The 25,766-nt window shown below is 44.8% G+C and overlaps 1 protein-coding gene across 4 annotated transcripts in view; it reads left to right on the top strand.

The window, feature by feature from the left end:
* Positions 1-25,766, top strand: part of zbbx (zinc finger, B-box domain containing) — a 154,923-nt gene that overhangs the window by 47,872 nt on the left and 81,285 nt on the right. For all 4 annotated transcript variants that reach the window (XR_010975964.1, XM_068042183.1, XM_068042184.1 and 1 more), the window contains 3 exons: positions 14,265-14,374; positions 16,393-16,472; positions 25,180-25,391. Coding sequence is in view for 3 of the 4 variants with exons in the window: in XM_068042183.1 (XP_067898284.1) it covers positions 14,265-14,374; positions 16,393-16,472; positions 25,180-25,391 (402 nt within the window). In the remaining variant the exon portion in view is untranslated. The remainder of the gene's footprint in view (positions 1-14,264; positions 14,375-16,392; positions 16,473-25,179; positions 25,392-25,766) is intronic.

Here is a 25,766-nt window from a genome sequence, read left to right as displayed (position 1 = left end):
CAAACCAGCTCCCTCAGAGGAGACTGAATTGGCACTGCAGGCAGATGGCCATGAGGCCTGTCTGTCCGAGACTTTCTTTGGAAAGTTAGAAAAAGCAGGGAATGAATTAAATGAATTTTCCCTCGCTGAGGCTTAGTGAGCTGACCCAGTATTGAGAGAGTTAGCACAGGCTGCCCAATCTGAAATTGAAGCAGAGGGAGTCCCTGATTGCTACTTTCCCTTTTCCCTTTCCCTCCCTTTCCAAAGAAAGAGGTACTGATGAGGAATTAGAGTTCTCCTCACAGACCTGAGAGCAAGGAGTGGACAGTGGTTCATCAGTTAGTGGTGCCGCAGAGGTACCGGAAAGAAATCTTAAGAGTGACCCATGAGATTACAGTGGCTATACGTGTCGCTATACATGAAAAGCCAAAGCCCGCATAAGACAGCTGTTTGACTGGCCAAAACTCCATAAAGATGTGGTGGAGTAATGTAGGAGTTGTCACATGTGCCATGTTGAGGGGATACCCCAACCTATGTTGAAGTCTGCACCCCTAAGTCCTGTATCGGTGTTTGGAGGACCATCCAGCAGAGGGCTGGTGAATTGTAAGGGACCCCTGTGAGAACAAAAAGGGACAGGCAGGCACATGGCTGGCAACAGGTTCGAAAGGAACGGTGAAAAAGGGACGAAGAGGGCAGGTTAAAGGAAGTCCGGGAGAAATCCCAAATGGAAACCCCTACTGTCCGGTCAGCCAACCCCGAAATATTTGAAAAGTTAGACCCCACATCCTCCTATGTAATTTTAAACACTAGAAAAAACCCACCAGAGTGACTAGCAGCATTTAAAGGAACCTGCAGAGACAAATAAAGTCCTCAAGGTGGCAGAGAAACTGTGAGGGTGATGCCTCACCTAATTGAAGTGCCACAGGGGAGTGCAGCAGAATCTGGACAAATACCTGCAAGCAGGAGTGTCCCAGAGAACAAAGGGTGGATTGGCAAACAACTCACCCACACAGTCAGGAAAAAAGGGAACCAGCCATTCCCTGAGGTGAAAAGCCCTTGCATGACTCAACAAAGTGCTGAAAGAGAGTTCAGAGTGGAACCGCCCACTGCTGCCACCCCTGTGCAGAACACTAACCAAGGGCTAATTAAAGCTAACCCTCCTCCTGCAGATCTCAACAAGACCCCTTAGACAGTCATGGAAATGTGAAAACCGAAAAAGCTTCCCCAAAATCCACATGTTTATTGGGATGCCAAAAAGGGCTGTTTAATGCAGCACTGCTACCAAGAAAAGACAGGCTGTAACATTTGTGAAGGTTCTGAATGAATGAGAGATGCATGTTTGTGTCCCTGTCCTTATCTTCTCTCTAGTCCCTTTTATTGAAATGCTCTTTTTTTACAAATCACATTTCTTTCCGCTGGGTGTGGAGGTGTCATGCAGACCCCCACCTGCCAAGAATGAGGCATATTAATTTTGTCATATGAACATTAATTTTAAACTGTTGCTGGAGTGAAGAAATGACTTGTTTGAAGATCACCAGACATTGGGCTGGAAGGATATTTGCATACTAAGAGACACTTGCTTGTAGAGAGAAAGGACTATTCCCTGCTCCAATTAACCCAAATGGATTTTGATCACCAGACATTGAAGGTGTAAGGAAGCACATTCCAGAGATTGCTCAGGTAATACAATCCACAAACCTCGCAGGAGAGACTGTTCCAAGTAAGGAGCTAGTCACATGACTAACCTGTTGGACAATCTGGGGTTTTTTGAATTGTGCCACAGAGAAAGGAACAGAAGGCAGTGTGTAACTGAAGCTGGAACAAGGAAGCCTCTCTCTCTCTCTCTCTCTCTCTCTCTCTCTCTCTCTCTCGCTTTCTCCCAAGCCACCAGACCCACGGAAGACATGTAAACCTCAAGAGAGAAAAGACTCCTACATCGGAACAAGTTGAAGTGTGAACTGGGCCCCAACGAATTTCAAGTCTTACTGGCAATCAAGGACTCCTCATTGAACTTAAAGAACTGTAACTACCAGATATTGCCTCAAACATTTCCTCTTTATTCCTTCTACTTTTTATGTATCTGCGTGTGTGTTTATCGCATATGCGTGCTCGCGTGGTTCTGTCGCATATTCGTAGTCGTTAACCGGATTAGAGTTTAAGATAAATAAACTTCTACCTTTCTTGTTTAAATTTAAGGAAACCTGTTTGACTTCTTTGCCTTACAATTGGAGCAGTGAACAAGAATTCACTAAGGGGGAGCTAAAAACACGGTGTTTTAAAAGTAAACTCTGTTACGGTTAAACCATTCAAGTGCTGAGAGGGAACCCCTAGACCCCTTCTTAGCTGGACCTAACAATTGGTTTTGATGACAATGATTGCTGTCGAAAATGCAGAAATTCTCTCTGCAAAGGTCTGTTACAAAAAAAACTAAAAACGAATACTTTTGCCAAATACTTGATAATTTTTGAAGAAAAAAAAGATATGGAAGGAAGTCAGTTGTTCATTTTGGTATGGCGTCCAGGTATATGGAGGCGAGTCACTGGGATCTTTTCTAAAGCAGTTCTTTTCAGGTGGCGTTGTGAATTAATCTGGCAGATTTTTTCAGCTTCTCAGGAGAGATGCTGCACCAGGGATTTTAGCTCTCCCACATTGAATCTTTGCAGGGTTTCTTCAAAGAGGCAGAGAAAGCTGAGCTGGGTGGTTTCTTTTTCCTTGGCAGGCAAAACACCAACTGTCTTCAAAACAGTTCACATCCCAACTGAACTGAAAACAATATCCAAACCTCAAACAGAAAGTCAACCTCTTGACCTCCATAAACCTTGACATGTGGCTTCTCTGTAAATATCTTCCCCAGGTCACCAAGGTTTCTGTTGTTTATTGAGAATAAAGCACATGATTTCCAGCACAGGTTGTTTTCAGACAACATCTCAAGTGTCCTTTCAGTGAACTTGGTAAAAAAAATCTATGTAATCATTTCAGTTTTAACACAAGTCCTCAAAATATTTTTTAAAATGGAAGCAATTTCTTAACAACAGCAAGGGCCCACAGACAGCTGTAAGATACATAGCCAGATGATCTATTTAGTGATGTTTATTGAGGGATAAATATTGGCAAGGACACCAGGAGACACCCTGCTCTCATAAATGTATTGGTGCAGGAACTTTAAATAAACCTAAAAGGGCAGTCCAGGCTTCGGTTTGACACCTTTTTAAATAACGGCACCTCTAACAGTACCATACTGAAGTATGCGCTGAAGTCTGCAGGATGAGGCTTGAAGCTTCAACCTTCTGAATACTACCACATAGCCGAGGCTGACGATGAAGGTGTGAGCCATGCAAACGTCCCATCATCAGAGTTTTACATAGGATTGCAGTATTCATGAGTTCAAACAAGTGTCATGCTGGGCCCCCATCTGCCAAGAATGAGGCATATGAATTTTGCGATATGGACATTAAATTTCAAATTGTTGCTGGGAAGAAGAGAAGGCCTGTTACAAGGGCTGTCAGACACTTGACTGGAGGAAATTTGCATACCAATACGGACATGAGAGGTTCAGAGTCATAGAGTTAGACAGCACAGAAACAGGCCCATTGGCCCATCGCGTCCGTGCTGGCCATCAAGCACCTATCCTCATCCCATTTTCCAGCACTTGGCCCGTAACCTTGTATGCTATGGCGTTCCAAGTGCTCATCTAAATACTTCTTAAATGTTGTGAGGATTTCTGCCTCTACTTCAGACAGTGTGTTCCAGATTCCAGCCATCCTCTGGGTGAAATTTTTTTTCCTCAAATCCCCTCTAAACCTCCTGTCCCTTACCGTAAACCTGTGCCCCCTGATTATTGACACCTCTGCTAAGGGAAAATAATTTCTTCCTATCTACCCTATCTATGCCCCTCATAATTTTATATGCCTCAATCAGGTCCCCGCTCAGCCTTCTCTGCTCTAAGTAAAACAGCCGTAACCTTTCAAGTCTCTCTTCATAGCTGAAATGCTCCAGCCCAGGCAAAATCCTGGTGAATCTCCTCTGCACCCTCTCCAGTGCAATCACATCCTTCCGATAGTGTGGTGACCAGAACTGTACACAGTACTCTAGCTGTGGCCTAACTAGCATTTTATACAGCTCCATCATAACCTCCCTGCTCTTATATTCTATGCCTCGGCTAACAAAGGCAAGTATCCCATATGCCTTCCTAACCACCTCATCTACCTGTGCTGCTGCCTTCAGTGATCTTTGGACAAGTACACCAAGGTCCCTCTGACCCTCTGTACTTCCTAGGGTCTGACCATCCATTGTATATTCCCTTGCCTTGTTAATTCTCCCAAAATGCATCATCTCACACTTCTCAGGATTAAGTTCCATTTGCCAGTGCTCTGCCCATCTTACCAGCCCATCTATGTCGTCCTGTAATCTAAGTCTTTCCTCCTCACTATTTACAACACCACCAATTTTCGTGTCATCTGCGAACTTACTGATCATGCCTCCTATCTTCACGTCTAAATCTTTAATGTACAGTACAAACAGCAAGGGTCCCAGCACCGATCCCTGGGGCACACTACTGCTCACAGGCTTCCAATTGCAAAACCAACCCTGAACCATCACCCTCTGCTTCTTGCCACTAAGCCAATTTTGGATCCAATTTTGGATCCAATTTGCCAAATTGCCCTGGATCCCAGGGCCTCTTAACGATTCTTCCACGTGGGACCTTATCAAAAGCCTTACTGAAGTCCATGTAGACTACATGCTTTACCCTCATCTACACATCTCGTCACCTCCAAATTTCAACTTTGTTAGACTTGATCTCACCCTGACAAAGCCGTGCTGACTATCCTTGATTACTTCCCTTATCCACTTATCCTAAAATGGTCTTGGATCACCAAGTATTGTGTGTATGAGGAGGCATTCCAGGGTCTGCTCGGACAAGAGAATCCACAAACACAGAAGTGGTTACCGTTGGTCACGTGACTAACTTGCTGGCCAACTTGGGGAGTTTTTTGAATTGTACAGACAGTTTGAACTGGGAGAGGCTGTTTGCTCCTGGACTGAGAAGACCTCTCCTATCTGCTCCCATCTCTTTCTCACAAACCTCTGGACCCACTGAAGACACGGGAACTTCAAGAGAAAAAAGTCTCCTACATCGAACAAGGTTTAAGAAGAATATTGGGTCCCAACGAAAAGCAAGACCTACCTACAATCAAGGACTCTACAGCGAGCTTGAAGAACAGTAACCAAAACCATCTTCAGATATTGCCTCAAACTTTTCCACTTTATTTTCTTCTGCTCTTTTCTGCCTCTATCTGCATGTGTGTATCACGTATGCAAGCTAGCGTGGGCACGTCGTGTATCCGTAGGCGTTAACTGAATTAGTGTTTAAGTTTAATTAAGTTCAACCTTTCTTCTTTAAACCTAAGAAAATCTGTTTGGCTGGTTTCTTTGCCTTACAATTGGAAAGCAGTGAACAAGGATTCACCAAGGGGGAGCTAAAAACAGTGTGCTTAAAAAAAACCCTGTTGCGGTAAGACCAGGTGAACGCTGAGAGGGAACCCCTAGACCCGTTTCTCACCTGGTCGTAACACAAGTGTCAAAAATGGAAGTTGGATGCAATAAACAGACAGTCTCCTTTACTTGATTGACTTGAGTGGATAGTTGCCAAACTTAATCAACTTGTCATGGGAATTGTGATCTCCTCAGACTTTGAACAGTTTGAATGTGAACTATTGAGGTTGATTTTTAACTCCAAGTGAGCTTTGGCAAGGTGGGGCGAGTAGAAATTGTATTTGCAGAACACAGTTTTCAGGCTGACGATATATTAATTCCTGGACCTCATCTGCATGTCAGCTACCCACTCAAAATGTGTGGAAAGCAGCATTTGGCTCGTAAGTGTGAGCAGAGGCTCAGGCAACTACATAAGAAACAGGAGTAGGCCATTCAGGCCCTCCAACCTGCTCCGCCATTCAATACGATCATGATCTGATTTGATTGGGGCCTTAACTCCACTTTCCTGCCTGCTCCCATAACCTTTGACTCTCTTGTAGATTAAAAATCTGTCTAACGCAGCCTTGAATATATTCAATGACGCAGACTCCACTACTGTCTGAGGTAGAGAATTCCAAACATTTATGACCCTCTGAGAGAAGAAATTCCTTCTCATCTCTGTCTTAAAAGGGAGACCCCTTATTTTGAAACTCTGTCTCCTAGTTTTAGATCCCCCCATGAAGGGAAATGTTCTCTCAGCATCGACCCTGTCAACCCCCCTCAGAATCTTATATGTTTCGATAAGATCACCTTTCATTCAAACTCCAGTGAATATCGGCCCAACCTGCTCTACATTTCCTCATAAGACAACCCCTTCATCCCATGAATCAACCTGGTGAGCCTTCTCTGGTGAAGTCTCACCAATACCCTGTACAGTTATAGCAAGACTTTTCACTACTTTTATACTCAATCTCCCTTGCAATAAATGCCAACATTCCATTTGCCTTCCTAATTACTTGCTGTGCCTGCATGCTAACCTTTTGTGACTCATGTACAAGGACACCCAGATCCCTTTGTACCATAGTATTCTGCAGTCTCTCTCCATGCAAATAATATTGTTTTTCTATTTTTCCTGCCAGTTTTCCTCACATTTTCCTACATGATACTCCATCTGCCAACTTTTTGCCCACTCACTTAACATATCTTTGGGTTGAATTTTATTTGCGTGCCGCACATCGCGGCGGCGCAGTTTGAAGTCGGCGGCCTTGCGGCGCGGAGGGCTCATTTAAATGGCAGGGGCGGAGTGGCCCCCCCCCAATGACGCAGAGAGGGTGGCTGCTGCGTCCCCAGCAGCTGGGTCCGGCGCCACCGCGCATGCTCTGGCGCCATTTTTAAAGGGCTTCAAGCCCTTAAAAATTTGCATTTTTAAAGTAGCCCCACTTTGGATTTGAAAATAATAATTAAAAGCTGGAGGCCCTTTCCCAACCTCCCCGATGTTTTTATTGGCCTTTATCAGGTATGTTTACTTTGATCCCACACTGAACTTTCCCCTCCAATCTCGTCACATTTGCCCTTCAACCCCCTCCCACCATCCCCTCAACAAATAAAAAATGTTTTCCTTGCTCCCCACCCTGCTAATTTCACTCTTCCCTTCCCCACCAGTATCTCGCCTCAGAATTCTGAATGGAGTTCTGAAGGCTCATGAGTTGCAGTGGGCGGCCATAATATTGACATGGGACGTCCGCCGGACCAGATAGTTGATTTGCATTGTTTATTGAATTAATTGTAATATTTAAATGGAGGCTCTGCCGCTAAGTGGCAGGGTGAGAAGGGGCCACACCGAGGCCTCGCCACCACTGGTAAAATGCGTGAGGCCTTCTTGGCATTGGGGGTCGTGGCGGGCCTCTCCCACAAGTATTTTACTGACCCCCCCGCAACCTCCACATCGAGGGGCTGGTAAAATTCAGCCCTTTATCTCTTTGCAGACTCTCTGTGTCCTCCTCACGACTTGCTTTCTGACTATCTTTGTACCGTCTGCAAATTTGGCTAAAATACACTCGGTCCCTTCATCCAAGTCATTTATATAGATCGTAAATAGTTAACGCCTCTGCACTGATACCTGTGGCACTCCACTAGTTATAGTTGGCCGACCTGAAAATGTCCCATTGATCCCGACTCCCTGTTTCCTGTTAGTTAGCCAATCCTCTATCCGTCCTAATATATGACCCCCAACACCATGAGCTCTTATCTTGTGTAGTAACCTTTTATGTGGCACCTTATCGAATGCCTTTTGGAAATCCAAATACACTACATCTACTGGTTCCCCTTTATCCACCCTGCTTTTTACATCCTCAAAGAACTCTAATAAATTTGTCAAACATGATTTCCCTTTCATAAAAAAACATGTTGACTACCTGATTTTCTAAATGTCTTGCTGCTACTTTGTTAATAATGGATTCTAGAATTTTCCCAATGACAGATTTTAGGCTAACTGGCCTATGGTTTCCTGCATTCTATCGCCACCAGCCCCCCCGGCATCCCTAGCACACCCCCACCACCCTTTCTTGAATAGAGGTGTTACATTTGCGGTTTTCCAATCCACTGGGACCTTTTCAGAATCTAGGGAATGTTGCAAGATTATGACATCCACTGTCTCTGCAGCCACTTCTTTTAAGACCCTAGGATGCAGGCAATCAGGTCCAGGGGACTTGTCAGCCTTAGTTTCATTAACTTTCCTAATACTTTTTCTTTAGTGATATTAATTGTTTTAAGTTCCTTCCTCCCTTTTGCCACTTGATTTTCTGCTATTCCTGGGATGCTTTTTTGTGTCTTCTCCCGTGAAGACAGATGCAAAATACTTGTTCAAAGTCTCTACCACTTCCTTGTTTACCATTATTAATTCCCCAGTCTCATCCTCTAAGGGACCAACACTTACTTTAGCTACTCTGATCCTTTTTTTTTATTCATTCATGGGATGTGGGCGTCACTGGCCAGGCCAGCATTTATTGCCCATCCCTAATTGTCCTTGAGAAGGTGGTGGTGAGCTGCCTTCTTGAACCGCTGCAGTCCATTTGGGGTAGGTATACCCACAGTGCTATTAGGAAGGGAGTTCCAGGATTTTGACCCAGTGACAGTGAAGGAACGGCGATATAGTTCCAAGTCAGGATGGTGTGTGACTTGAAGGGGAACTTGAATGGTGGTGTTCCCATGTATTTGCTGCCCTTGTCCTTCTAGTTGGTAGAGGTCGCGGGTTTGGAAGGTGCTGTCTAAGGAGCCTTGGTACATTGCTGCAGTGCATCTTGTAGATGGTCCACACTGCTGCCACTGTGCGTCGGTGGTGGAGGGAGTGAATGTTTGCAGATGGGGTACCAATCAAGCGGGCTGCTTTGTCCTGGATGGTGTCCAGCTTCCTGAGTGTTGTTGGAGCTGCACCCATCCAGGCAAGTGAAGAGTATTCCATCACACTCCTGACTTGTGCCTTGTGGATGGTGGACAGGCTTTGGGGACTCAGGAGGTGAGTTACTCGCCTCAGGATTTCTAGCCTCGACCTGCTCTTGTAGCCACGGTCTTTATATGACTACTCCAGTTCAGTTTCTGGTCAATGGTAGCCCCTAGGATGTTGATAGTGGGGGATTCAGCGATGGTAATGCAGTTGAATGTCAAGGGGAGATGGTTAGATTCTCTCTTGTTGGAGATGGTCATTGCCTGGCACTTGTGTGGCGTGAATGTTACTTGCCACTTATCAGCCCAAGCCTGGATATTGTTCAGGTCTTGCTGCATTTCTACATGGACTGCTTCAGTATCTGAGAAGTCACGAATGGTGCTGAACATTGTGCAATCATCAGCGAACATCCCCACTTCTGACCTTATGATTGAAGGAAGGTCGTTGATGAAGCCGCTGAAGATATTTGGGCCCAGCACACTACCCTGAGGAACTCCTGAAGTGATAACCTGGAGCTCAGATGATTGACCTCCAACAACCACAACCATCTTCCTTTGAGCTAGGTATGACTCCAGCCAGCAGAGGGTTTTCCCCCTGATTCCCATTGACCTCAGTATTGCTAGGGCTCCTTGATGCCATACTTGGTCAAATGCTGCCTTGATGTCAAGGGCAGTCACTCTCACCTCACCTCTTGAGTTCAGCTCTTTTGTCCATGTTTGAACCAAGGCTGTAATGAGGTCAGGATCTGAGTGGCCCTGGCAGAACCCAAACTGAGTGTCACTGAGCAGGTTATTGCTAAGCAAGTGCCGCTTGATGGCACTGTTGATGACACCTTCCATCACTTTACTGATGATTGAGAGTAGGCTGATGGGGCGGTAATTGGCCGGGTTGGACTTGTCCTGCTTCTTGTGTACAGGACATTCTTTTCTTTTTTTCTTTTGGGCCTCCTTATCTCGAGAGACAATGGATACGCGCCTGGAGGTGGTCAGTGGTTTGTGAAGCAGCGCCTGGAGTGGCTATAAAGGCCAATTCTGGAGTGACAGGCTCTTCCACAGGTGCTGCAGAGAAATTTGTTTGTTGGGGCTGTTGCACAGTTGGCTCTCCCCTTGCGCCTCTGTCTTTTTTCCTGCCAACTACTAAGTCTCTTCGACTCGCCACAATTTAGCCCTGTCTTTATGGCTGCCCGCCAGCTCTGGGCAATTTTCCACATTGCAGGGTAGATGCCAGTGTTGTAGCTATACTGGAACAGCTTGGCTAGGGGCGCGGCAAGTTCTGGAGCACAGGTCTTCAGTACTATTGCCGGAATAGGGCCCATAGCTTTTGCAGTATCCAGCGCCTTCAGTCGTCTCTTGATATCACGCAGAATGAATCGAATTGGCTGAAGTCTGGCATCTGTGATGCTGGGGACTTCAGAAGGAGACCGAGATGGATCATCAACTCGGCACTTCTGGCTGAAGATTGTTGCAAATGCTTCAGCCTTGTCTTTCGCACTGATGTGCTGGGCTCCCCCATCATTGAGGATGGGGATATTTGTGGAGCCACCTCCCCCAGTTAGTTGCTTAATTGTCCACCACCATTCACGGCTGGATGTGGCAGGATTGCAGAGCTTAGATCAGATCCGTTGGTTATGGGATCGCTTAGCTCTGTCTATCGCATGCTGCTTACGCAGTTTGGCACGCAGATAGTCCTGTGTTGTAGCTTCACCAGGTTGACACCTCATTTTGAGGTATGCCTGGTGCTGCTCCTGGCATGCCCTCCTGCACTGTTCATTGAACCAGGGTTGGTCTCCTGGCTTGATTATAATGGTAGAGTGGGGGGATATGCCGGGCCATGAGGTTACAGATTGTGGTTGAGTACAATTCTGCTGCTGCTGATGGCCCACAGCGCCTCATGGATGCCCAGTTTTGCATTGCTAGATCTGTTCGAAATCTATCCCATTTAGCATGGTGATAGTGCCACACAACACGATCGATGTTATCCTCAATGGGAAGGTGGGACTTCGTCTCCACAAGGACTGTGCGGTGGTCACTCCTACCAATACAGTCCTTGACTGAAGCATCTGCAGCAGGCAGATTGGTGAGGACGAGGTCAAGTATGTTTCTCCCTCGTGTTAGTTCCCCCACCACCTGCCGCAGACCCAGTCTAGCAGCTATGTCCTTTAGGACTTGGCCAGTTCGGTCAGTAGTGGTTCTACCAAGCCACTCTTGGTGATGGATATTGAAGTCCCCCACCCAGAGTACATTTTATCCCCTTGCCACCCTCAGTGCTTTCTCCAAGTGGTGTTCAACATGGAGGAGTACTGAGTCATCAGCTGAGGGAGGGCGGTAGGTGGTAATCAGTAGGGGGTTACCTTGCCCATGTTTGACCTGATGCCATGAGACTTCATGGGGTCCAGAGTCGATGTTGAGGACTCCCAGGGCAACTCCCTCCCTACTGTATACCACTGTCCCACCACCTCTGGTGGGTCTGTCCTGCAGGTGGGACAGGACATACCCGGGGATGGTGATGGCAGTGTCTTGGACATTGTAAGGTATGATTCCGTTAGTATGACTATGTCAGGCTGTTGTTTGACTAGTCTGTGGGACAGGTCTCCCAACTTTGGCACAAGCCCCCAGATGTTAGTAAGGAGGACTTTGCAGTTGTTTTTATATATTTCTACAAGCTTTTGCTGTCAGTTTTTATATTGCTTGCTAGTTTACTCTTATGCTCTAATTTCTCCCTTTTTTTTAGTCATCCTATGCTGGTTTCTAAAATTTTCCCAATCTTCTGGCCTGCCACTAATCTTTGCAGCATTGTACACCTTTTCTTTCAATTTGATACCATCCTTAACTTCCTTAGTTAGCCACATCCTTCTCATAGAGTCTCTCTCAATGGAATATATCTTTGTTGAGAGTTATGAAATATCTCGTTAAATGTCTGCCACCGCTTCTCTACCGTCTTACCTTTTAACTTATTTTCCCAGTCCACTTTAGCTAACTCTGTCTTCATACACTTGTAGTTGTCTTTGTTTCAGTTTAAGACAATAGTTTCAGACCCAAACTTCTCACCGTCAAGCTGAATGTGAAATTCTATCATGTTATGATCACTCTTGCCCTCGAGGATCCTTTACTATGAGGTCATTTATTAATCCTGTTTCATTACACATTACCAGGTTTAAAATGGCCTGCCCCTGGGTTGCTTCCAAAACATATTGTTCTAAGAAACTGGCCCTAATACAGTCCATGAACTCATCCTCCAATTTAGTTAGTTAAATCTATATGAAGATTAAAATCGTTTACAATTATTGCAGAACCTTTCCTACAAATCCCCATTATTCTCTTCACTGTTCCCTTATGGACTTGAGCTAAATTCAAGTCGCAAACCACTTGTTCAATTAGCACAAATGTTTTGATAGGTAGAATGGGGGCAATAGTGTTGATTGCATGCCTGATATTTATTGCAGAGCTCTTGTATGGCACCGCTCTTCCTTCCTTAGCTTTGGCAAGCCTTCCCTCTCTCCTGCTTCTCTTTCTGATGCGTTGTCTTCTCCTGGGTCCTCTTATAATTTTCTTGTCAACTATGTAGGGTTTTAAAAGATAGTGGGTGCATTGGTTTTGATCTTCCAGAATTCCCCAGATTCTAGAATGGTCCTCGTTGGGTTGGAAGGTAGCAAACTTAACTCTGCTATTCAAGAAAGGAGGGAGAGAGAAAAGAGAGAACTGTAGGTCAGTTAGTCTGACATCAGTCATCAGGAAAATGCTAGAATCTATAATTAGGGATGTGGTAACAGGGCACTTAGGAAATTATAATATGATTAGGCAGAGTCAACATGGATTTATGAAAGGGAAATTGTGTTTGATAAAATATTAGTTTTTTGAGATTGTAACCAACAGGGTAGAGGGAGCAAGTTGATGGAGTGTGTTTGAATTTTCAAAAAACATTCCATAAGGTGCCACATGAGTAGTTATTGAACAAAATTATGGGATTTGGGGTAATATATTAGCATGGATTGAGGATTGGTTTACGGACAGAAACAGAGTGTTGGAATAAACAGGCCATTTTCAGGTTTTCTGACTGTAACTCGTGAGGTACTGCAAGGATCAGTTTAATTACAATCTATATTAGTGACATGGATGAGGGGACCAAGTGTAATGCATCCAAATTTGCTGACAATACCAAGTTAGGTGGGAAAGTAAGCTGTGAAGAGGATGCAAAGAGGCTGCAAAAGGATTTAGATGGGATAAATGATTGAGCAAGAATGTGGAGAAATATGAAGTTATTCACTTTGGTAGGAAAAATAGAAAAGCAGAATTTCTTTACATGGTGAGAGACTGCGAAATGTTGATATTCAGAAAGACCTATCGAAAGTTAACATGCAGGTACAGCAAGCAATTGGAAAAGCAAATGATATGTTACCATATATTACAATGGGATTGGAGTATAGAAGTCTTACTACAATTGTATAAGGCCTTAGAACTGGAGTCCTGTGCACAGTTTTGGTCTCCTTACCTAAGGAAAGATATATTTGCCTTAGAATGGAGTACAATGAAGGCTCACTAGACTGGGGTGAGAGGATTGTCCTATGAAGAGAGACTGAGTAGACTAGGCCTGCATTCCCTAGAATTTAGAAGAATGAAAGGCAATCTAATTGAAACATGAATTCTGAGAGCATTGGACAAGATAATTGCTGGGAAGATATTTCCCCTGTGGGGAGTCTAGAATTAGGGGTCACAGTCTCAGAATAAGGAACCAGTCATTTAGGACTGGGATGAGGAGAAATTTCTTCACTCAAAGGGTTGGGAATCTATGGAATTCTGTACTCCAGAGAGCTGTGGATGCTCAATCGTTGAGTATATTCAAGACAGACATCAATAGATTTTTGGCTACTGAGGGAATTAAGGTATATGGGGATAATGCGGGAAGGTGGAGTTGAGGTAGAAGATCAACCATGATACTGGATGGCACAGCAGGCTCAAAGGGCCGAAGCGCCTACTCCTGCTCCTATTTCTTACATTCTCTTTGCCCACTCCTGCTTGTCTTTGTCATTCCTTATTTTTGTTGGTTTTGTAGTACTGGCATTTTAGCTTTGAAACAACTAGTGCAATTGTAAGTGCAGAAACAGAATTCCTGGTTTTGTAGAAACAGTGAAGGTAAGAAACGATAGAGGAGTGGAAAGAGGCACATTTTACGCCCCCCCTCCCCCCCTTTATACTGTGATAAAGATAACGGAGTGCTAAGAGAAGTGGTAGGGATGGGGGAACCTGTTGGCAGTGAGATGAAGCACATTGACAGTGACAACTTGGTAAAAGTTTAAAAACATTTAAAGTTTTAAAGCAATTATTGTGACGTATACACTGACACTATCACATATATTGTCTTTTCTTTTTGGCAGCTGAAGAGATTGAGGAACATGAAAACTGTGTTGCTCTTTTTAAAGTAGATGAATCCTCCGAAGATTCAGAGAAACTGCAGCCAATTTTGAGAATTATGGAATTAGAAGAGGTAACTATGTGTATACCAAATAAATTAAATATCTGGGATTGCAAGGACAGAAGCAAATAAACTAGGAATTTCCCACTGTACGACCTCCAAGTGTGAAGGTCACATTTGTATTTCTATGCTGTCAGAAATCTTGTTGAACTTATACAATGGCTTTGGGAGTCCAGTCATAGCTGTGCAGCAAAGATTGTAAAAGTGGATCTCTAACATCAAACTAAATCTTTCATACTGAAGCAATAATCATTACAAGGTTCTTAGCTACCATGTTGGAGCAGCATTGCAATCTACAACTCCTAATTAAGGAATGTGGACTCTTAATTGACCACTTAAGAGCCTCAAATGGGTTGGGGTGAGATGGCCGTTCCTGGCCTTCTGCACCCCCGACTAAATTGGAAGGCATCGGGGAGATGACAGGAACTCCGCTCCCCGCCTTTCGACACACCTTTATGGGCCCCCCCATGCCTCCATTCCTGTCCTTGGGGGACCCACTATTTGACTGATAGCTGGGAAGGAGATATCAAATTATGAGAGAGTTTACTTTTACCAGACATTGTTATTTAAAAGTCAAAGATAATACATTTGCTTCTATCATATCCAAAATCCAGCCAGTCCGAGCTCATTGAACCCTGTCTCTAGATTCTACTTCCGACAAGTGGGTAACCGTCAGCTTATGCGTAGGCTTTTCTCTCCCTTGCAGCACACCCTCGCCTCTTAATGACTTGAGAGTTATTCTGGAAGGAATAAGTGCAGGAGTTGCGAGGTGAGCTGAACAACATCCTGCAGCATACTATCAAGTGGAAAATTTACAAAAAGAAAAGTCATGCTATAAAAAATAAAACCAAGAGCAATGCGTGTGATTTGAAAAGATCAGAAAAGTTTACTGATTAGTCCAGAGATACTAATTTCTATGGACACTTTTTTAAAATATTTGATATCAGCATTTAGTAAAACCTCTGAAATCAGCCCCCATTTTATGAATATGACCCTTTGTGGACACCTTGCACTTCTCATATTCCCACATGTCTACGAAAATGATTGAAATTCAGAGTGTTAAGAATCTTCTAACTTCTAGTGAAGAGGAACTTTGCAGAAGCTCATTAAGTGTATAGCATTTTAGTGGACCTGTAAGTGGCCCATGTTAAGTTCATGATAAGACTTATCAAAGTGTGCTTACTTGAAGTAATGGTTTTACATTGACATAAAGCACTGTGGATGTGGCATGTTCAGTGCATTTTTGTGACATGTTTCTTTTGCTGCTGCTTATTGACCTTGAAAGTGACCTTTTGTGAATAGTTCTGCAGCTCATGGGAGATCCATTCACATCAAAGGCTTTTGTTTTGTCGTAGGAGCTTCAAAGCTCCAGTTAGTGAATGAAATGCGATGTCCGAGTTTTAGTTTTCACAAACTGAATTGTAAATGTTATCCCAAATCATGAATAAAAATCTGAGATCCAGTGTACTAAAAATAAAACAACTATTTCAGTTACCTTCAAGTAATGACCTTGGCCATAGGCCATTATTTATTGCTGTTATTCAGTTTTAAGTTGTTTTGAGTTGTCAAGCTTTGTAGGGCTGACAGCTTTCCTGAATTTGTAGGGTGTCCTGTACTTAATTGTCTGTCTCAGTTTGAGCCTTGTATAGAAAATGGAAGTGCTCCATTGGATTGATAGCCAATATTTTTCTAAGGTTGGGGTTATGACACATTATCGGGTTAGACTGGAGAGAGATTTACTCTTCTTTGGAATATGCATTACCTGACATAGGAGTGAGTGCTGATGCCAGCACCAAAAATGGAATAGTGTTCCATTGCTCAGCATGTGCATCCCTGATCTAGGCCAGGGCCAAAATTTGTGAAAAATCTATGGAGGGCCAGAGAAAGTGGGGTAACAATTTGAAAAATGTGCTGAACACAGAAGTTAAAATATATTGCATTGTAAAACCGTAGAGGCCTATGTATGAATCAGGTGTAGGCAAAATTATTGTTAAACCATGCAGCGAATCAAATTGTGTCTTTATAACCAGACCAACGCTGAAATAATCGAAGAAACTTCCAATTATTTGGTTGAAGAAGCAGATTGCAATGGACAAGAAAATAGACCAAGGTAATACAATACTGCAATATTTCTGAATGACTTCAGTACGAGTATACAGAAACTTGAGAATAAATTTCATTTTGCAACAAAATATTCTAGGTGAACATCGGGGATTTGTGGTTTACAATTTTTTAAAAAAAATCATCATGAGAGGATAGTTAAATGAGTTAGGAGCAGCTTTCATGATTTACATCAACCACAAGAATTGCATATTTTCCAGAAACTATAAATTCCTGATGTGTATTCTGTTTATATAATACTCATAATGTACATATTGTAGTAGTATAGATTGTTTATCAATATTTTTATTTAGCTTATTACTGATGCAATTACCATTTTGCATACAGGTTAATATCGATGTTTCTCAAGTTAATGGATTCTAAGTTTGACAGGGAGTTTGAAAAGGGATGAAAGAGTACTTGAGGGAAAAAATCAGGCGAATGTCACTTTGCTATTTCCTGCATTTTAGATTCCCACTGTACAGTCTGGTAGCCATAATTCTTCCTTCTTGCCTCTGTTCTCCTTTCCCCATTCTCACAACCTTGCTTGATTTCTGCCTTCCCACCTTTGTGAATTTGTCCATCTGCCATCTGTTCCAGCTGTGATCCTAGCCAGTATTACTCTCCTTTGTAATCTTGCTCTCCTAATGCTGTTCAACTTCCTTGGCCTTCTTCCCTTTTACTGGTACATTGCAACCAGCTTTTCTGTCTCCAATTGATAGTCACGTCATTATTTAGAGTTGTGAAGCAATATCTATTGTATAATTTAAATACTAGAATAATGACTGCAAGTTCATTTTTTTGTCAGATTTATAATTTTTTTTAGAATATTCCCATTATTGTGCTCTTTAAATCTATATTAAAATTTTCTTGCAGAATTCATAGTTGTTGATGCTAAAATTTAGAAGTATGAATCATTTCTTGATATGAAGTCTTAGATTCAGCTCATTGTAGTAGGTAAATGGTCAGCAAAATGTGTTTTTATGCTTTTAACCATTTCTGAGGACTGTCACATACCTAACTGGCTATTCCCATAGAGAATGTCTTCTCAAACTCTGGGTCATCAAGTAGGCAAGTGCAATACCTTGCCATCTTCTGCTAGGACTATCACATGCAATGACAGTAATGGCGAACTGCCCTGAAACTTTGTTGCATTTCTTTGCAAACATGCTGCAAAAGTGACCTGTGGGTTGGTGGTATAGAGTGGAGTGGCACAGAGGAATCTATCTTGCAACCACTTCATTCAGCAAAGTCTTGCCTGCAGCATCAAAGAAGATTGGTGCTGAGCTCCTCTGCCTCTTGCCTGGAGACTCATGCATACATACTTGGCTTCCTATTCTTTCATTTTTTTCCCCTGTCGCTTCTTGCACATTTGCGCCTTCAGCTTTGGCAAAGGAGTGTAAGATTTGATAAGATAGGGACGTTTTATGCCCCCTTCTAAGGTGGGAACAGACTTGGCAGCACAAAGCATGTTGTGAATTGACTTTATTGAGATTGTTATGCAAGGCCCCCACCTGCCAAGAATGAGACACATCAGTTTTGTCATGAACATTGATTTTTAACTGTTGTTGGAATGAGGAAATGACTTGTTAAACAGATCAGCCGTGGCTGGAGAAAAACATTTACATACTAACAGACATCGAAAGTGAGGAAGCACATTCCAGGGCCTGCTCTGGAGGATACAATCCACAAGGGCCAGGACTGGTTGGACCAGCTGGTGGCAAGAGAACCTGGCTGTTCTAGGGTTTTCATTTGAACAGTCCACCCAGAGTTTGAACTCAGAGGGCTGGATTTTACTGGCCCCTTGACGCCGCGAGTTGCGGTGCGGGGGTCGGTAAAATGCTGCGGGTAGAGGTCCGCCTCGACCTGCGACGGCGAGCAGGTCCCACTGTATATTACTAGAGGCGGTGGGACCTTGGTGCAACCCCCCGACGCACAGCGGCGGCACCCCAATTAGCATATGGTAAGGAGTACTTAGCTATGCTGATTATGCAGCTCGCCACCTCTCCACTGACACTTCCGGATTTTGCGCTGAACGGGCAGCTGTCACCTGCCATCCCAGTCATGATCTGAAAAGCCGGCAGGTCTTCCGAGGCAGAAGTTGTCTCCAGCGAAGGTAAGTTGTGCTATTCAGGGGTCTCACTCTGCATTACAGTAGGGAGGAGGGAGGGGGGATATTCAGGGGTCTAACTGCATTCTGAAAGGGAGGAGGGAAGGGGTGGATACACAGGGGTCTAACACTGCATTCTGAAAGGGAAGGGGTCTGGGATTACTGGAGGAAAAGCTGTGCTGGCATGAAGGGAGGTACTGTGTACTATCCCTCCGTTAATAGTATATGCTCTGTGTTTGTGAGGGCCAGGAAAGCAGCTGCTGTACCCGTCGACACAATCCAGGCCCTGTTAGGAACCTTCAAATACATGCAAGGTTCAACTTTATTTATCATATGGAAATAGGTATGGCTTATCCTATATTGTGTGATCCTCTGCATGTGAGGATCCGTATGCGCCAGAGGCAATACCAACAGGCATGTGGATTCCACGTAGAGGCCCCCGATCGTGAGCAGCAGCCCCCAAAGGGAGCTCACCATTACGTTTGCCGTGCATCTACAGGCCCCGCATGACATGCCATCAGACGTCAGAGCACCAGTGTCAGAGGAGATTGCGCATAAAGAGAGGGTGGTGACATGTCTCTGTGCCATACTCAAGGAGCCCATGGGCTCCGGTGGACATCCCATGCCTTTGTTGCTCATAGTGGCAGTGGTTCTCAAGCCTGATGCCTCTGCAGCCTTTTAGGGACCCACCAGAGATCTTTGTGGGGTCACACAGTCACCAGTGCACCGTTGCATCAGGGAGTCATTAATGCCCTGCACTGGAGGGCCAGTGAGTATGTCTGTTTCAGGACAGACTGTCACAGCCAGGCCCAGAGGGCCATTGGTTCTGGCATAATTGCCGGAGAACCATAGATTGTAATGTTCATAGGCTTCACTCATGTGGCCATCAGGCCTACTGCCAGGCTACCACCTGCAGATGTCACTATTAAAGGAGCCCTCTCAATCTAGGTGAAGTTGGTTTGTGAACACTGCAGATGCTTGCGGCGAATGTGTGACCGCTTCTCAGGCAGCTGCCATGACACCTGGGTCTTGCGCCAGTCCTGGCTGCCACCACTGTTCACTGAACTGGCTCAGATGGAGGGGTGGCTTCTTGGAGATAAGGGCTATCCTTTGCAAACATGGCTCCCGACGCCAGTGAGAGACTGCACCACTGCTGCAGAGGAGAGATACAATGCCAGCCGCTGAGCTACATGAGCCACCATTGAGCAGGAGATTGGCATGCTGAAAGAGTGCCTCCAATGCCTGGATGGATAGGGTGTGATGCCCTGTAGTACAGGCCGAGAACGCAGATCCTTTCTTTGCTGCTCTGCATAACTACGCACCCAATAGGGGCCAGGCCTGGCATGATGAGGAGAGACGTCAACAGGATTCCTCCTCAGACTATGAGGACGCTGAGGACCTACAACATGAAAACCGCATGGGAGGGCAGATAGCATCCAGGCTCTGCACGCACGGCTAGCAGTGAGCTAAGGATTTACGGAAGTGGCTTATCAGACAAAGGCTGCCTGCTCCATAGGAACCGACATGAGCACATGCAAGCCACACATCACCTTCACTCACCTGCTGTGCACCAGTCCACATCTGCAGCATCCCTTTGTAAACCATTAGAGGCAGCAGCTGACTGAACCAGTGCCCATGTCACTGAGTCCGTGCAGACGGTCATGAGTAATGGTGGCATGGCAATGATGTTGCATATGTTGGCTCTTCTGAAAGGCTAATGGTGCAAAGGGATGTGACATTGGTGCTACTTGCTGGCACACATCATTCACACAGAGAAAAGGACACACATGTTGGTGAGGAACATTTAATGAAAGACATATTTACATTGCTGTGACACCCGTGCATTCCGATTTGTGTCAGGGTGTTCTCTGTAAACCTCTGTAATACCTTTTATGGTCTATTTAAGTCTCACGTCCTGGAATATGCAAAATTAAGATTATTCACCCAGGTGCAGCATGCCTACAACATGGAATGTAACACTTGAGTGGGAGAAGAGGATCGCAACTTCACAGGACACTGGGACACAGCAGGGTAAGTATGTGCCAGCAAAGCGGAAAGTGCTGGGGTAACTCAGCAGGTCAGGCAGCATTTGTGAACTTGGACAAGTTAACTCTGCTTCGCTCTCCACAGATGCGGCCCGACCTGCTGGATTTGTGCAGCACTTTCTGTGTTGCTGCCTGATTGACAGCAGCCCCACTCTTCAGTAGTCAGGTAAGTATTCTTTGACAGCTGTCAGGAAGCAAGTGCTGGGGCGCTTACAATAGGGCCCCGGCACCTGCTGCACAACTGTCAAAAACTCTCTCACTGCATCGAATATCCTGCCTCGCCCCACCTAATATGGGGAGGGCGGCTCGGCGCCGTGATTCTAATGAGCCCCTGTGATTAATATCATGGGGGCTTGGCAGCGGCCGGCGAATGTGGGCGCACTGCCGAGTTCAAAGGGCTCTTATGCGGACGGCGGCGCTCCAATAAAATTCAGCCCAGAGTGTCTTTTTGGTCCTCGACTGAGAAGATCTCTCCTGTCTGCTCCCATCTCTTTTTCACAAACCTCTGAATCCACTGAAGAGACATGAACCCCAAGACAAAAAAGTCTCCTGCAGTGAACATGGTTTAAGAAGAATACTGGGCACCAACGAAAAGCAAGATCTACCTACAATCAAGGACTCTACAGTGAGCTCAAAGAACCGTAACAAAAACTCCTCAGATATTGCCTTAAACTTTTCCACTTTATTTTTCTTCTCTTTTCTGTCTCTGTTTGCATGTCTGTGTCGTGTATGCATGCTAGCGTAGGCGCGTCGTGTATCTGTAGGCGTTAACCGAATTAGAGTTTAAGTTTAATAAATTTCAACTTTTCTTCTTTAAACCTATGAAAGCCTATTTGTGCTGGTTTCTTTACCTTATAATTGGAAAGTGGTGAACAAAGATTCACCAAAGGGGAGCTAAAAACAGGAAGTTAAACCCTGTTATGGTAAGACCAGATGAAGGCTGAGAGAGACCCCAAAACACCTTTCTCACCTGGTCGTAACAGAAATTTGGGGGCTCGTCTGGGATTTGACCCACAGACAAACGAGGAAATTGGAAGTGGGAAGCCAAATTGATCCCAATCAAAAAGAGAAAAGATTTCAATAAAGGTTTTCTTGTGGTTGTGTGTGCTAGAATACTAACATGTCTGCGACTGAAGCTAGTAGCTCTCCAAGCCAGGGTGAAGTAACTTGGGATAAGCTAAAAGCACTGTCTATGGAGGAATTGAGGAAAATGGCTGAGCAGTGTGGGATCACTGTACGTGGCAAGGCTAGGAAGTCTGAACTCCTAAGACTAGTGGCCAACCATTTTTCCCTTGAATCTGAGAAAGCAGAAACATGGTTAAAAGTAGATCTCAACAGGATATTGCTAGCAAAGATACAATTGGAACAGAGGAAACTTCAATTAGAGGAGAGAGAAAGAGAGACACAGGAGAGGGAGAAAGAAAGAGCCTTCCAGAAAGAATGTGAAGAAAAAGAGAGGAAAGACAAAGCAAGAGAGGAGAGAGAAAGAGAAAAAACCTTCCAGAAAGAATGCGAAGAGAGAGAGTTGAAGTGGCTTGAGTTAACTAGGGAAACAACAGAGTAACCCCAGTGAAAGCATGGCCAATATGGAGGAGCATAATTCAGGGCTGGGTACAAAATTGTTAAAACTAGCTCAACTAATTCCAAGATTCAATGAGGAGGATGGAGAAGGATCTTTTGAGAAACTGGCAAGGCAGCTAAAATGGCCAACTGAGACCTGGCCTCTTTTACTGCAAAGCAAGCTAATTGGAAAAGCCCATGAAGTTTATTCCCTGTTGCTGGATGAGAGTTCATCAAATTATGAACTGACAAAAAATGCTATCCTCGGGGCATATGAATTAGTACCCAAAGCCTATCGCCAAATGTTTAGAACCCTCAAGAAGCAAGGTAATCAAACTTATCTGGAGTTTGAAAGAAGTAAGCTGGCTTTTGACCAGTGGCTGAGGGCTCTTAAAGTACATCTCCAGGGAAGTTGTTCTGTTAGAGGAATTTAAAAACTCTCTCCCACTCTCTTAAAGACACATACAGAGGAGAAGTGGGCTCAGAGAGCCCGGCAAGCGGCCGTACCGGCCAATGAGTTTGCTTTAATTTAAAAGTCGGTTTTCCAGGGAGAACCTGTCTTAGTCACCCCCACAAATCCGAAAAGGTTGCAGGGTGGGAAAGTGATAGGAGCCCAAGCAGCCCTGGGAGAGAAAGGAAAGCAGGAGATGCAGGGGGCCTTCCTCTATCCAAAAAGGAAGGTGCTGTGAGCAAAAGTGAGACCCGGAAACCTGTGTGCTTCCAATGTAATAAATCAGGGCATTTAAAAGCTGACTGCTGGAAACTAAAGGGAAAACCTGTCAGGTTAATCAGGGCACACCCGCTCGGTGAAGAAGGGGAACTGATGGATAGCACAGCAGAACAGGCTGTGGCTTTAACTGCAATAAGAATGAGACCCAGGAAACTCATGGCTGCAAGTGCAGGAAAATTCAGTAGGATTTCTGAGGGTTATTAGGGTTTTGTATTTGAAGGGAAAGTAACCCCATACCCCTCAAATGGAGCAAGCAAGCCCATAGTAATTCTCAAGGACATAGGGGCCACTAGCTCCCTTTTACTGGGAAAAGGCCTGACCTTTCCCCCAGAGAGTGCAGTGAACACCAGAATGGTGGTGAATGGTATTGGAGGGCAGTGTATGCCTGTACCTGTACACTGGGTGCACCTGGACTGTGCCTAGTTTCGGGATCGGTGACGGTAGGGATTGTCCCTAGTTTGCCTGTGAATGGGGTTGACCTGCTCCTAGGTAATAATCTGGCGGGGGTGAAGGTGGTTGCTCCCCCAGTAGTGAAATAAAGACCGCAGGAGGTCAGGGAGACAGGGCGGTGGTGGGAGACGGACCCCTGCAGTTTCCCTGAACGTGTAGTGGATCAGGCCATGATCAAACCAGCTCCCCAGAGGAGACTGCATTGGCACTGCAGCCAGATGACCATTAAGTCTGTCTGTCCGAGACTTTCTTTGGAAAGTTAGGAGACCCAGGGAATGAATTAAATGGATTTTCCCTAGCTGAGGCTAAGCGAGCCGACCCAGTATTGCGAGAGTTAGCACAGGCTGCCCAGTCTGAAAGTGAAGCAGAGGGAGTTCCTGATTGCTACTGTTTAAAGAATAAGGTACTGATGAGGAAATGGAGTTCTCCTCACAGACCTGAGAGCAAGGAGTGGGCAGTAGTTCACCAGTTAGTGGTGCTGCAGAGGTACCGGAGAGAAATATTAAGAAGGGCCCACGAGACTGCAGACAAAAGCCTTGAGAATTTTTGTTCCTGTACTCTAATGTTACCTTTTATTTGTCCCCATCCCTTTTAAATTCCTCCCTCTCTCGCCACCAGTTCAAACTTGCACCTAAAGTTATGCTAATAAGATGACCATAGAAAATTAGGTGTAAACAGCCAAGCTCATTTAAGTCTCTCAAAACCTATCAATGGCCATTTGACAGTAATGACAAAAGTGGAAAATCTAGGCCTTGTTCTTAAATGTTTATTTCGCACGACGGCTCATTTATATGGAGGGGGCAGAATGCCGGCCCCCGATGACGTCATCGGGGCGGGCACTGTGTCTCTGGCAATGGCGTTCGGCGCCACCGCACATCGCCAGCACCATTTTTAAAAAGATTCCAGCCCTTCAGTTTGATTTAAATTTTTGAAGGTACAGGTCATGAAAAATTAAGTGGAAAATTTTATTAACAGTTTCAATCCCCTCTCCCACCCTTCCAATGAGTAAATATTTTATTAGTTGTCCTCTCCCGCCAAAAAGCATCAACTCCTGATCCTGACCTTTCCTCCCCGAACATTCTTCACTTTAACCTTCAACCCCTTCCCACCATCCCCTCAACCAATCGCAAGAGTTTTCCCCGCATCCCCCCCCCACCCCCAGCCATAATAACTTCACTGCTCCCCCCTGTCCACCAGTGTGCCGCCTGGGATCTCCAAACTGAGATCCGAAGGTGTGGGAGTTCTGGTAACTGGCCGGAACATCGGTGTGGGACAGCTGTCGCGACGAGATAAGTAATTATGCAATAATTAACATTTATTTAAATATTTAAATTACGTTTCTGTTGCCGAGCGGCCGGGGGGGCCGCCACGAGGCCTCTCCACTGCTGGTAATATGGCGCTGGGCCTTCTCGACATCGAGGCCCATAACGGGCCTCTCCAGGAGGTATTTTCCAGCACCCCGCCCCCTGGCGCCACGACCCCCGATGTCAGGGGGCTGGTAAAATCCAGCCCAAGGAGTCATACCCAATTGCGGTTTCCAGGTAAAGTAGAGTTAGAGGGTGGGGGATAATTGGGTGCACAGATGTAATTCAGCCACCATTTTAAAGTCATACATTCTGTCCTTATCTTTATACATCCATTATAAATTCTTGTGCCCACATTTCTAATTGATGCTGCCAATATAAACTTCATGCATTGTAATTACACCTTCCTGCCAATGCCAGTGGAAAAAGTTGATGAGAAGAGTGTGCATACACAAACAAGATTTTTAATATAGTTTATATAAATATATCATAGTCATTGCTTTTCCATTTTATTCCAGAATTTATGGAAGTTTATCCATCACAATGAATTCATCACTGCAGCAGGAAGACATCACAATATCAAGAAATATTGATACTTCACCATTTCAAGCTTCAAAGAGAAATGATTTGTCAGACCTCAGTTGCGCCTCTACTGTGGAAAAGGAAAATCAACAGTTACCCCTTCATGATACAAATAGAGATCTAATGGAGAAGAAGCACAATTATAGAGGTACAGAATATCTTGATTCCTCCTAGCTCTACTGAATAGAAATGTGGATAGTAACCCTACCTCTCCCCATGTAGCAGAAATCATGCCCTCCTCCCCTACCCCTGCTCCCTCAAACCATCACCAGTGAGGGCAAGCTTAACCTTCCCTGTCACTTCTGAGGACAAAGAAGCCTTTCCATTCCCACCTGCATTCCAGCATATCTCCAATGAGGGCAAAAAAACTTTTATTTCCCCTTCCCACATACCAAAGAAAACCTGCCAACTGAGGATATAAGTCAGTCTTTCCCTACCTCCCCCTCATCTTTAACTCTTCTTCATCCAACCACCTCCCCCTTCATTTTTCTTTGCGACCCCCTTTCCAATCATCCTCACGCCT

Source organism: Heterodontus francisci, chromosome 11, assembly GCF_036365525.1.
Source record: "Heterodontus francisci isolate sHetFra1 chromosome 11, sHetFra1.hap1, whole genome shotgun sequence".
Lineage (NCBI taxonomy): Eukaryota > Metazoa > Chordata > Chondrichthyes > Heterodontiformes > Heterodontidae > Heterodontus > Heterodontus francisci.
Note: the sequence above shows the minus strand (reverse complement) of the source record. Positions and strands in the feature narration are given on the sequence as shown.